Source organism: Centrocercus urophasianus, unplaced genomic scaffold (genome assembly GCF_019232065.1).
Source record: "Centrocercus urophasianus isolate 14NV4802_14NV808 unplaced genomic scaffold, USGS_Curo_1.0 seq_610, whole genome shotgun sequence".
Classification (NCBI taxonomy): Eukaryota; Metazoa; Chordata; class Aves; order Galliformes; family Phasianidae; genus Centrocercus; species Centrocercus urophasianus.
In genome coordinates, this window is record NW_024885212.1 from 14,393 (window position 1) to 27,702 (window position 13,310).

Consider the following 13,310-nt stretch of genomic DNA (forward strand, 5'->3'; position numbering starts at 1 on the left):
GCCGCGGCTCGGGGCTCGGGCTGCGGTTGTGGCCGTGCGGTGCCGTCGCGGCCGCGGGGCAGAGCGCCCGGCCCTGCCCGAGTCACGGAGCGGCGGGGCAGAGCCGCGGTGCGCCCGGTGCCGCCGATCCCCCGCCGGGCGGATCGCAGCCGGTCAGGTGGGAGCTGAGCGGCGCTGCGGGCGGGCATGGCTGCGGAGCGCCAGGTAACGGCGTGCGGGGCTCGTTGGGAGGCGAGGTCGGACGCTGGCGGGTGGCCGAAGGGTGTTTTGTGCTGTGGTATGAGCGCGCTGCTGTTAAACGTGTTACTGGGAGCTGTTGCTGTCGTGCTGCGAGCTTTTGTTGTCAGCTGTTGTGAGGCTTTATGAGTGTTGGACTTTAGGGCAGTGCTGCCCAGAGCTGCGGTGCTCCATCCCTGGAGGTGCCTGAGGCCACGGATGGGCCCTGGGCAGCCTGAGCTGTGGGCAGGCAGCAGACGGCAGGGCTGGGGGATCTCCAAGCTCCCCTCCATCCTCAGCCGCTCTGATTTCCGTCTTAAGAAGGGTTGAGAAGGATCCCCCAGGCTGGAGGTGGAGTGCAAACATCTGTGTTTTCCTACAAAAATAACTCAATTTCTTTGGCACCTTTTATCCCTATAGTGTAGTTTACTAATTTTTGCAAAGGAAATCTAATTCAGCCCATGCTGTGAATGGAGTCCCGGCCCCTGCTGAGCGCGCCCAGTAAGGTAAGCGGAGCTCTGTGGCCTCACAGATGGGTCCTGTGAAAAGTCTGTGGCTCTAGCAGTGCTGCACGGTTGTGTAACTCCCTGCTTTTTCATGGTTAATTTCTTGGAATGCTCATAAACCATCACGAGTTCAATAACTCGTGAAACACACGAGGCTGTTGTCTGTGGGATAAAAAATCCGGGCCCAAACTGCAACACATGTGACACAGCATATGAGGGGAATGAGCAGGCTGACGTGGGCAGGAGGAAAAGTGGAGGTGTCATAGCAAAACAAAGTGTATGGCTTGGGTCAGTGATCTTGGGCTCCTTTCCTGACCCCCTGCAGCGTCTTCTCACTTTAGCTCTCACTTTGGAGCCAGAGGCTCAGAAGAGCAAGAGGGGCATAGGAGGAAGGAATGAGCCTGCAGCTCATCATAGCAGATGTTACACGCAGGGCTTGCTGACCTCTCATGTTGTATACAGTCAGTAAATCTGCCTGGTACACCTCGTGTAACCAAACAGGGAGCATAAGGTGTTGTAAAGGTGTGTCCTGTAACCATTCGTGGCTTAGGTGCCTTGCTGGGGCTTTGTGTTGGTAATGGGGCAGGTACATTGTTAGTCCTGGAGCTTTCTGTGTCTGGTACAGTGGTGGGGGGATGTGGCTGCAGAGATGCACATCTACGTGTAACAGCCTTAGTACGTATGTAGCACGTGTTCATGGCGTATGGGGCATATGATTATATGCACAATTAGGCATAGCAAACCCTTAATATTAAATAAATCTTCCTATGCTATTTCCAACTTCAATTAAAATGTAACAATAACCTTCAAAATTGAGTAATTTATTGGGGGTGCGCTCTGATAAATGTAAAATAGTGATTTTTCGCGATTGCTCTGAATGGAGCTTGGAGTTCATCACAAGAATTCTTACCCAGCTGCCTGGCAGATAAGGAGCATGAGGTGGGGGTGAACGAAGGCCTTGTTCAGAGAAGTGGGTCGTTAGGGAACCAAATCTCTGTGCTGCTCTAATGGCTGTGTTGCTGCTGCTGCATTTTTGTAGTTCTTGCTCAGGATTATGCTGTTTCTTGTTTGTTCCCTCTAAGCGGGCTTCCATGGCTGTAGTTCTGTTATGCAGATTAAAACCATGTCTTTAGCAGGCATAGAAAATCATTGCCAGGATTATTTTGACTTTGGAGTATTTTAGATTGAAGTTATGCATGAAACTTCATATTATTGCTGGAAGAAGATAAAATGGGAATGGAGAGATTACAGTTCTCAGCAAGAAGTGAATTGTGAGATGTAATCAGCGTTGCTTTTTCTCTGTTTTGTTTGTACTTAAATGGAATTTAATCACGGGCTGCTAGAGGAAACCAGTTCCCATTCATGTATTTCTGATGTTGGGGTTCTTGGCCTTATTTTACTCATTCCAAACTGTTCTGCAAGGGCTGGCCCAAAAATCAGCACCTCTTAACCTAGGTAGAGGGCACACGGCACCATCTGTTGGGAGCCTGCTGCCACGGGCTTACCTGATGGAAGCAAAATGAAGGTGGTTACAGGGCATGCAGCCCATGAGGCACACAGGGTGTGTGGATGGTACTTGGTTAATGGAAAGATTTGAGTGGGCAATGCCTGTATTTGGCATGTGTTGGTTTTGTTTTCCTGCCACTTCTCTACAACCCTCATTGCTTACTCTTAATTCATTGCCTTGGCTGTCATGCAGATAAATACTTTTTATCCTCAGGGAATTACAGGGCATCTAATGGAAATGTTGCTCTGATTTTATTCCTGTTGGGTCCTAAAATTCTGTATAAAAATTGAGACCATGAACAGCATGGTTGGTGCAGAACAGATTCCCACAGTTCAGTAGATGTCATCAGCTGTGTGGTGGTTGTGTATCCTAAGGTTAACCTGGAAGTTTGTCACATTTGCGTCCCTTGAAAACACTACAACTGTGACCAACATCAGTGTGAAATGTTTCTCCCACTACAGATATTGGAGAGCTTGTATCATTTTCTAACCAAATACTTTCACAGTCCAAAAAGTCCATGATTACCTCACTGATTCTTCTCCTAGGTGTTAAGCACATGTGAGTTTGAGGGCCTGCCAGTGTTCATACCTCACCCTCTTGTTCCCTAGTTTCCCAGCTGGACCTTGTTTCTGGCTGTTTGCTCGGTGGGAATTGGAGGGACCTTTCAGTATGGCTATAACGTTTCCATTATCAATGCCCCTACTCAGGTAAGTATTCTGCTTTGTGGTAATTCAGCTATCCTGTGTAATTGCTTTAGAATAATGAACAGAACAAAACAAGTAACATCTTCCTTTGAGCCAGGAATGTTGTATTTGTTACTGCATCTGTCTGCTGTGTCAGAGAAGATCTTGCTTTCAGGATTTAGGTGTGACTCCTAATAGCACGCTGTAGGGCTAGATGGAATGCTGTACTTACACCATTCTTTCTCTACTGCAGCACATACACAAGTTCTTAAATGAAACCTGGGCCAGTCGTTATCACGTGGAACTCAATCCCAACCTGCTGACTTTTCTTTGGTCTGTCATTGCTTCTATCTTTTCACTTGGTGGCCTGTGTGGAGCCCTGATTGGAGGCAGCATGGCCATTCAGCTGGGCAGGTGAGTTACAGGGACAGGCACAGACAGAACACGTTTTCTTTTCCTACTTTCTTCCTAGGAGTACTTCCAAGAGTATGGAAATACTGTGTGAAAACACATCTCCCACAAGTGTATGTCTGTGCCCTGTATTAATGGTAAGGACGTGCTGTGTGATGTGAAATATTTCATTAACATTCCGTATAAACACAGTGTGAATGAACAAAGCCATGTTCCTGCCTTGCCATGGCAGTTTTCAGATGTGAGTGAACAGATTTCCAGTGAGCAGCATGTCTCTTCCAAAGCCCATTTGTCCATATTACCAAAAAATAAAACTTTTTTTTTTTTTCCCCTTCAGGAAAGGAGCCCTTCTGATGAATAACATTATAGCTATACTGGCTGCCATTTTAATGGGGATCAGTTTTCCAACAGGACTGTTTGAGTTGCTGATTGTTGGAAGGTTTTTGATTGGTATAAATTCAGGTAAGAGATCTCCTATCCCTGCTTTCAATAAGCTATGGTGTATGATGACTTAACGTTACCGGTGAGTCTTTAGATATTACATCTTTGTGTGCTGCTTTGTAGGGTTGATCTGAAAGACATTCTGTAGTTTAATTTGGACTCTGAAGGCAGGTAAATTCACAGAACAAGTCCCATTTCCTCCGTGTTTTGGTTAAGTATTATATTTCAAAGCACAACTTGGTGCCTGAAAAGATTCAAGTCCTGTAATGCTGTCCTACCATAGTGTGACTTGTAGTGGAAATGTTGAGTCGCAGCCTGAAGCAGTGATGGAGCACCTGGTGGGAAGGCAGGGCCAACCCAGGAGAGCTCAGGTGCATGCAATGTACCTGAATAACCAGAAGGGGTGTAGCCAGGATGCAGCCCTTCCCAGCCCTCGTTTAAGGGTTGATAGTGGAGGTGAGGGCTTTTCTTGCTGGAGATCCCTGCTTATCTGAGGCTTTCTGAAGGCGAGTAGCTCTTTTCCTTCGTTGCAGTATCTGTGGCTGTTGTATTTGGGCTAGTTTTCATTTGCTGCAGCCAAAGATTTGCCACCCTGCTATTATCATGGTACTCTCCATCTCATTATAGTATTACACCTGTTTGTAAAGGCATGAAGACCCATATCTTTGTGTGGTTGTAATTAGCCAGAATAAGATAATATTTCACTACTGACATCATTGTTCAATAACCAGAGTCTGGTGAAGGAACAATGTTCTTGAGCACAGGGTTAAGTGCTGAATATCGTATGATGTGCGAAAAACTGCGAAGGTGCAGTCTGTTCATAGAGAAATGTTTCTCCTTTGCAGGCGTTGGGCTCTGTGTGCAACCCTTGTACCTTGGGGAGGTTGCCCCAAAACATCTCCGAGGAGGCATGGCCATGGGTAGCTCCATCTTTCTGACTGGGGGCATTCTGTCAGGACAAATAATTGGTTTGAGGTTAGAAATATGTGTACTTTTCTACCTCGCGTTACTTGTGTGTAAGGAACTGCAATTCCCTGCAGCTTCCTGAAGGATCCTCACTGTAGCACTACTGAGCAACTTATACAGAAGGTGTAACACAAAAACCTGGGAAAGCTACTTCTGCCATTTTGTTCTTAAAACTCCCAACTGTCTACTATCCATGTCCCAAGGGAATTATGCTCAGTTTAGATATGTCGAAGAGAATGGCACCAGTAAATAGGCACAGTTCATGTTTTTGCTGGGGATAGTGGGTTACAACTAAATGCATATGACAAGGCTTGAGGGAGGGCCTCTGAATTTCTTTATAACAGCACTGCTGCTGTTTTTATCCTTTGTGAGAACAGATGAGGTTGCTGGGGACTTTGTACAGTTGGTTTCCAAAAAACTGTACATGAAAAGCTTCTTTCATGAAGTCTGCCACAAGCTTCCTCCTGCCCTAATGTGTCACAGCATGTTATCTGCTTCATCTTTTCTTTCCTCTTCTCTCTGTCCCACTATCCAAGGCCCTTAAAAGTTCCTTTTTCCTTGTTCCATCTTCTGAATTAACTGATTTTGCTGATTGTTGTAGCTGTGAAGTGCTACAAAATAAATTCGAATACAAACTTAGACTGGCTAATCTGAGGTCAGTACTTAAAATGCAAAATGCTTTCTATTGGATAAGTTTCTGTTGCCCACCATTCCTCGTCCTGTTGATTCCAACTTGTACCAATTTTAACAATTAATTTCTATGTAAATACACCTCATTAGATCAGTTCTGAATGGGATCAGGTGACCTTCTGCTTTCCTTTCAAAGGCGAATTATTGTATCGTTCTCAAAAGCATTGGGAGCTTCAGTGCTAAGCTTGAGGTGAAGTTCTGATGCTTTTACATTCCTGTATTGCTAGAAAACACTGCCACAGCAACTCTGAAGCTAATTATTGGAGTCAGCACAGCAATAAGCAGCAGGAAAGCAGCATTGCTTGTTTCTTCCTGACTGAAGCCTGTTTTCAAAGTGGGTGGAAAATTCTTTGCAAGCCTCTTTCTGTTGAGGTTCACAGTATGTAGGAACAGGTTACGAGAAGCAATTAATGAAGGTCAAACATCTTGCTTTCTCCCCACATCTCTCCCAGAGAAATACTAGGTGCAGAAGCCTGTTGGCCACTTTTGCTATCCAGCAGCTGTGTTCCAGCATTTGCCCAACTTTTGTTCCTGCCATGGTTTCCTGAAAGTCCCAGATATCTTCTTATTGATAGAGGTGATGAGCTGAGCTGTGCCAAAGGTAACTCACAGTGGTTCTTTCTCTGCATCTTCAGAAGGTTGTGATGAGCACATTGGGTTCCAGATTTCACTTTTCTCTTTATCAGCACAACATTACACAGCCTTTGGTCTTCCATCCAGCTGGAGTGGAATACTACCATTCTACTATTCAATACTACCATTCAGGTAGTATTTTGCTTTACAAGAATCAAGAAAGTTATCTTCTTCCCTGCAGTCCACTAAATTCATCCCACTGGCAAAATTAAAGACGTGGGTGTAACAAAAGATGTGGTTTGTCTGGAATTTAAGCAGAAGATGGTAGACTGCTTTGAATGTCCTCCAGTGAAAAGAGTTTGGCAGTTTGTGGCCCAGATGTAGAACAATTCCACGCAGTTTGCCTTGGGAATGTTTCAAGGTCAGATATTTAAAGTAAATAAAAGGAATGCCTCAAATCTCCTAATCTACCACAGCAAAACACGAGTAAAGAGGGTACCCTTCCTTCTTGAAAACCAGTGTAGTAGAAATGCTGTCATGGCCTGAAGCAGTGATTGAGCACCTGGTAGGAAGGCAGGGCCAGCCCAGGGGAGCTCAGGTGTAACCTGAGTGACCAGAAGGGCTGAAGCCAGGATCCACCCCTTGCCAGCCTTCATTTCAGGGTTGGCAGTGGAGGTGAGGGCATCTCTTAATGGAGATTCCTGCCTCCCTGAGGCCTTCCAAAGGTAAGCAGCGCTTTTCTTTTATTTCTGTATCCATGGCTGCTGCATTTGGGCTCATACAATTTGCTGCAGCCAAAGGCTTTGCCACCCTGCTATTATCATCTCATTACAGCATCACAATCAGCAAGCAAAAAATAAGTCACAAAGCAAATAGCTGCTTTTCTTAGCTTAAAGTAGAAAACTTTTGTATTTTAGCAAAGGTTGGGTCCTTGTGAGAAGAGATGAGTTTCCAGAAGCTGTGGAATAGGTAAAACTGAGTGTTGTGGTGTTTTGTTTTTAGCTTTGAAGAGATTTCATGGTTCTTCGCAGTATCAAAGGGAGATGGAAGACATACAGCGGGAATGCTTTGCCTTAGATGGGGAGAAACCCAAGAAGCCCTGGCAGCTCTTCACTGATCGTGCTGTGCGATGGCAGCTCATTACTGTGGTTGTGATGACCATGGGCCAGCAGCTCAGTGGGATAAATGCTGTAAGTCACAATGTAAAATAGATTCAGATGTATGATTAATATGAACGTGATCTTGTCTCCAGCTGACAGTTTACCTACTGCAAAAGCTTAATTCTGCTTTTTTTCCCCCCTTTGTAGATTTATTTCTATGCAACCTATGTTTTCGAGCAAGCTGGGATCTCGGCTGAAAAAATCCCCTATGTGACTCTTGGCACTGGCGCTTGTGAATGCCTCACAGCACTCACCTGTGTATGCAACAATTCCTTCTGCCTTCAGTAAGACTGTAACAGTCTGATGTTGGTAAATACGAGCGCAGAATGGTAACAAAACATTGTCTGTCCATAGGGTTTACTGATAGACCGCGTGGGGAGAAGATACCTCATCCTTGGGGGATACCTCCTTATGACCCTCTGGAGCATTGTATTAACGTTGTCTCTGACTTACCAGGTGTACAGTAGGACTCATTTTTGTTATGTGGTGTAACTAACAGTGAATCTGTGATGCTCAAAGCTGGAAGGTGGGAGCTGGGCTGTGTTGAATGGCACTGTAAAAAATGGCAGCAGTTGAAAGATTTGATTCTGGAGCTGTTTCTGTAAGAGAGAGCTCTCAGAAGATTTGGTCCTGTATTTGTTTTAAAGCTGTGTTTAATACTGACAAAACTGTGCAATAATAATGTTTGTACCGTCCTTAGTTTTGTATGCATGCATCTCTAGCAATCCTAGTGCTTCTTTACTGCACTGTTGAACTTTATGTACATATAAACAATGCAGTGAGGAAAATCTGTTTACTTTGAGTGCTCTAAGGTAATTAGGTAACTCATAGGATCATTCTGAAATGCCAAAATAAGCACTGACACAATGTTGAACTAGTAGTAATTATTTTCCACGCTGATGCTGTTTTCACCTCAGAGAACTGATGATAAATCTTGACAGAAGTATTAGAAGCCATCTGGTAAAATCTGAGGTTAGCAATATTGACTTTCTCTGAAGCAGTTCTTGTTAAAAGCATCAGTGAATGACTTGGTCTTATTTGAAATAAAAGAACTGAGGAATGTGTAACTTAAGCTAGAGCTAGATTATTGAAATACAAACTGAAGCTTTTCATTCTCTTCTGTTCCAGGAGCTGTACCCCTGGGTGCCTTACGTGAGCATGATGTCGATATTTGCCTTCATTCTGAGCTTTGGGCTGGGACCAGGTACAGCTCAGTAAAGGATGTTTTAAAATGCTCAGCCGTGTGTTGGAGGGTGTAAGGAGAAATGTGAGCAACTGCTGTGTAAGCAGTGTATTTACTTAAGGCTGCCAGGGCTCTCATTAAGGAATGCAAGTCTGACAGTTCATCAGAATGAATAGCATCACACAAGCTGAAACTGAGGCTCGGGCTGTGTTCTTGTCAGGGTCAGCTGTGTGTCAGGTGGGGCTCTTGGTTCTGGCCTTCCATTCAGGCAAGAAGCAAGAAAAAACACTTTTAAAGAGACCTTTGGTGCCTGAGCTGTCCTACTGAAACAGGCCCCCTTTAGAAGCTCACTGTGCAGGCAGGGACTGCCATTAAAGTGCCATTAAGTGCCATTAAAAATGGCAGCTCTTGGTGCCATTAGGAGCACTTTGTAAACAGCCACGTGCCACAATCACCTGCTGTCTCTCACACTCCCCAGGTGGCATAACCAACACGCTGACAGCTGAAATCTTTGTGCAGTCTTCACGTCCTGCTGCCTGCATGATTGGAGGGACTGTTAGCTGGATTAGTTTCTTCACCATTGGAATGCTTTTTCCTTTTATAGTGGTAAGTTGGCATACTTTGTTTTTCCAGATTGCTTCACCTTCCACTTAACTCTGCTCTAAGGTTCCATCAAACTGCCTTCTGTTAATAAAGTGAGACATCAACACTGGGTGCACACAAACCCTCAGCTAATGTAACTAATAAATAAAAATAATAAAAATAAATAATAGAATAAAAAATAAACCGTTCTGTTACTGTTTGTCACCTAAAATTTTTAAGTAAAAAGTGAAAGGAATGCGTGAGGGGTTCAGATTCAAAAGGAAAAACAGAAGATATCAAAACTAGAAAAGCTGAATCTCAGCACTTCAGTAAGATGAAAGGTTTGTTAATAATCCTGTATGCTTTTGTGTCAAAGCAGAGGCAGAAGTTGCACTCAGGGCTGCTGGGTCTGTGTTCTCTGGGAGCCCCCTGACTGTCAGGCAATCAGGTTACCATGAAAAACAAAACAGGCTCTTTGTTTTCCAAAACCCACTGTTGTGCTTTGCTTTGCTGCAATCATAAATGCCATTTATTTTCAGAAAGGACTGAAGCAGTTCTGTTTTGTGGTGTTCTTACTGGAGTGCTCCTTTGTTGCTGCTTTCATCTTCCTGGTAATTCCTGAGACAAAAAACAAATCTTTTCTGGAGATCAAAAAGGAATTTCACAAACTTAATTTTGGAGGAAAAAGCAAAGAAAAGGAAACAGAACTTAATGAAAGAAGCCAACTCCATGATGAATATTAACAAAGTATTTTCAAAGCTGTAACTGAATGACCTTAATGAGAATTACAAATGTTGTCCTCTAAATGAGCGCTGTAACACTATGAACAAGTAGTTTATTACTTCCTCCTGCATACTGAGAGGAAGTTTAAGTGAAGGCAATCTTCCTAAAATGCTGTTAAAACAGATACTGCTGAACTGCTGTTAGAATGCATTACACAGAAGACTCAGTGTTTAGATAAAACTTGATGTAAGAATGCAGAAATGGTGGCAGTGGCTGCTGAATGAATTCCACCCCTCGCTGCCTCCAGCCCATGCCTGTGGGTGGCACCAAAGTGCAGGAGCTCTTGTAGTTCTGAGCTCCTTTTTCAGATCCAAGCACCTGTTAGTGCTTTACTGAAGAATTTGTAGCTTGGGGTCTGAGGTGTTCAACCCAAACGTGAGCTGACCCACTGCAGAGCTGCTGTTTGAAATATTCCACTCAGTGCATTAACGTGAGGTCTGTAGCTGCTGCTTTTTAATTGAAATAATCTCAGAGTAAGATTTAAGGACATTAAATCCCTGCTGGTTCTCCTGCGCAGACTCGTGCAGTCTGTCTCAAAGCAATCAAGGCAGTGTGATGCTGATGTGATTTATCTTTATTAGATTATCTTAAGTAACGATGAGGTTTATTAGAAAGCTTTGTTTCCTAAAACAGTAATAATAAAACAGTTCCTGGTCTTTGAGTTGTGCTTTTTGTTTTTTCCCCGTCCTCGTGTCTTCATACTTCAATCTATCCAACAGGGCTTTAAAACTTCTGCTCATTTTTGGGCCAGGAAACATCCTTCACTGAAATCAACGTCCCCAAAAGTACAAAGGAGCAGAAAGGACAGGTGATGATAAGGAAACAAAATCAAAATCATTTCACTGTTAAAGATTTTTTTTCCAGGGTGGGGGGGTAGGATGCATCCCAGGGGATGAGGCAGAGCTGAACAGCAGAGCTGAACGAGTTTTCCCTTTGATCTTCCAACACTGCACCCAGGACTTTCCCTCAACATGAAACAAACTCTACATATTTTAGTAGACAAAAGTAAGAAGCCATAATTGCACGCAGTTTGTGTCTCTCTGATGACTTCCACACCTGTAACTCTGAGGGCAGTAATCTTAGGCACACAGTGCAGCTTCTCCTGGCTGTAAGCATGGCCTGCTCCCAGCTGCAAGTGACTGGGTGCTGCAGCAAGCACTGCTTTCTCTGTTTGCCTTCTTTCTCTCAGAATTAAAGCTTCTAACAGAGGCGTAGGAGGCAAACACCATTTGTCTGGGTTTGGTTACTAAATCAGCAGTTTAATTAAACATTATGTTAATTCTTAATGGTAAAGGAGGCACTATCAGGAAGGGATCTTCTTGTTCTTTAGTTTGTCCTCTAAGTTTGCAAAGTACTTCATTTTGGCTAGAAGCTTCTTAGCTTCCTGAAGGTCATCTGCAAGGAAATAAAAATAAATATTAGAGGATTATTTAACAGGAGGAGGACACAGTTTTCATTTTCAAAATGAATCTCAAGATTCCCTTGCCAGCAGCTGTTTCAGAACCAAGAACTGCAAGCTGTGAGAGCCCATGCACTGAGGAACACGTGGTGCCTGCTGCTGCTTCTGTTGGGAAGTTTGGAGCTCCCTAGTGGAGGTGTTCTGTAAAACAAGAACCGAGGAAGGAAACGGGGCACAAATGCTCTTCAATAACTCTTCTGTGAGGTGGCTGTGGTGGCGATGTAGACAGTGGGTAATTTTAGGTCTATAGAGGAGACAAAGCATTTTTGTAGGGGGAATGTATATTCTTAAACCAACTGCCATCACTGAAAAATACAGTTGGTAGCACTGTGGTACGCAAAGGGGCAATTCCAGAAATGATACTGAAACAACTGCTCCTTAATTAACTATTAATGGGAGGGGAAGGATGGCTGCTGAAGGATAGATGCAATGCAGTCCTTAATGCTCCCTGTACAAAGAACAGCAAACAATAAGGTTCTTGTGCTTCATGTGCTGCTAGTACTTTCCATACGATGTTTTAGGATTGCAACACATGCCATGTAAGCCTAACAGTAAAGAAATTGTGAGGCCTAGAAGAGAAATATAAGGACTGCTCCCTCGTATCAAATCTTGTCTGGAATGGTTTGAGCTCCTGCCCATTTATTCTCAATAGCAGAATGTGTTTTTTGCCATTTATAACTGATACATTTATGGCAGCTGAGTACTTAATAAAACAACTACCTCTTTCAAAAGCTGCGGTCACCTCTTCGGTCAGTTCTTCTTGTCTATCTGTAAAACAAATCATTTTACTCAGATTTTGTTCCATAACATAGCTGCATTCAGACTGTGGTGTGGTCCTTTGGAAGACGAGAGCTCACTGTGTTAGCACTGTCAGTTCTTTTCATTACCATTCCACAAGTGGTTCTTTATTGAGATGGCCTTACAGACAGCAGTACCCACAAAACAGTGGTCACTCACTTCCCAGCAGCTTAAGTTGCTTTGATCTCCAACACTGCACCCAGGATTCTTCCTCAACATTAAGTAAACTCTTCATATTTGGGTAGACAGAAATAAGAAGCTGTAATTGCACACTGTGTGTCTCTCTGATAACAATTTTCCTTGCTGTGGTCTGCTGGAGGTGGAATGTAATCCTTTTTCTGATCAATACACAGACCTACTTTGCCATCAGAATAGGTACTGTTATATGGATTTTCTTAAGCTACACTGGATTTTTAGATGACATGAATTAGGAAAGATAGCATTCTTATTTTGTGGGGAAAAAAATACGCAGCAAGTCCATTCAAAAGTAACAGAATTTAGTGACAGCAATGCCAAGATAGCTAAAGCAGAAAAGTCTTCTGGAAAGACTTCTGTATTATACAAAGTACAAGGACATAAACTCATTCTGTACAAAACCATCAGAGCTCAGCCCACCTTTAATTAAAGTTTCTATTTCTCCAAGGACCTCATCATTCTTAGGCTCTGCTAGTTTCTCATTGATTTCCATGATTTCCATGAGAAACTCTGAATCTGCATCAGAGTCCGTCTCCTGGGCCGGCTCCACCCCGCTCAGCTCCAGCTGGAGGAAAAACCAGCAATTTGGAAACGTGAATATCACACCCTTTGAGTGTGCAACCGACTGGCTGTGGGTGCCAGCAGCCCCAAGGCAGGTGTGTGCATCTGCCCATCCCAGCACTCACCAGGTAGAGGCCGCGGCTCAGGGGGTGCAGCAGCGTCTGGTAGGCCTTGTTCACGAGGGAGGAGTGCAGCTCCGAGTAGCGCTGCTCCTGCTGCCGGTGGAAGAGAAGTAACAGAAATGCATCAATAAGCAGTGACTGAAACACATTGCTTGCTGTTACCTAAGGTCACAAGCAGCACAGCAGCACTGTGTCACCATCAGTATCTACGGGGGCTGTAGGGACAGGCTTCTTAGCAGGGTCAGTTGTGATGGGACAAGGGGAAATGGTTTCAAACTCAAAGAGGGGAGATTTAAATTGCATCTACGGAAGAAGTTTTGACACCGCGGGCAGTGAGGCACTGCACAGGGTACCCAGGGAGCTGGTGCTGCCCCATCCCTGCACACAGCCACGCTCAGGGCACGGCGCTGTGAGCACTGCTGGAGCTGTGGGTGTCCCTGTGCACTGCAGGCAGTGGGAACAGACGGCCTTCGG

The 13,310-nt window shown here is 44.3% G+C and overlaps 2 protein-coding genes across 4 annotated transcripts; one reads left to right on the forward strand and one right to left on the reverse strand.

Annotated features, from left to right (window-relative positions):
- Positions 1 to 121: 121 nt before the first annotated feature.
- Positions 122 to 10,362, forward strand: LOC122169975 (solute carrier family 2, facilitated glucose transporter member 11-like). 3 transcript variants are annotated; one of them, XM_042836536.1, is made up of 13 exons: positions 122 to 204; positions 637 to 722; positions 2,838 to 2,936; positions 3,166 to 3,326; positions 3,661 to 3,785; positions 4,610 to 4,739; positions 5,873 to 6,021; positions 6,996 to 7,183; positions 7,301 to 7,411; positions 7,508 to 7,609; positions 8,282 to 8,357; positions 8,815 to 8,942; positions 9,458 to 10,362. In XM_042836536.1, the coding sequence occupies exons 2-13, from the start codon at positions 687 to 689 to the stop codon at positions 9,659 to 9,661; spliced, it is 1,509 nt and encodes a 502-aa protein (XP_042692470.1). In that variant the 5' UTR covers positions 122 to 204; positions 637 to 686; the 3' UTR covers positions 9,662 to 10,362. The 3 variants fall into 3 exon arrangements, with proteins under 3 accessions (XP_042692470.1, XP_042692471.1, XP_042692469.1); XM_042836537.1 differs by lacking the exon at positions 637 to 722 and having other exon boundaries at positions 123 to 204; XM_042836535.1 differs by lacking the exon at positions 122 to 204 and having other exon boundaries at positions 211 to 722.
- HSCB (HscB mitochondrial iron-sulfur cluster cochaperone) lies at positions 10,258 to 13,214 on the reverse strand. The gene is made up of 5 exons (XM_042836538.1): positions 13,181 to 13,214; positions 12,840 to 12,933; positions 12,574 to 12,718; positions 11,881 to 11,928; positions 10,258 to 11,096 (listed from the first exon to the last, which is right to left on the reverse strand). Exons 1-5 carry the CDS (start codon positions 13,210 to 13,212, stop codon positions 11,005 to 11,007), a joined length of 411 nt encoding a protein of 136 aa, XP_042692472.1. The 5' UTR covers positions 13,213 to 13,214; the 3' UTR covers positions 10,258 to 11,004.
- Between the last annotated feature and the right edge of the window lie 96 nt (positions 13,215 to 13,310).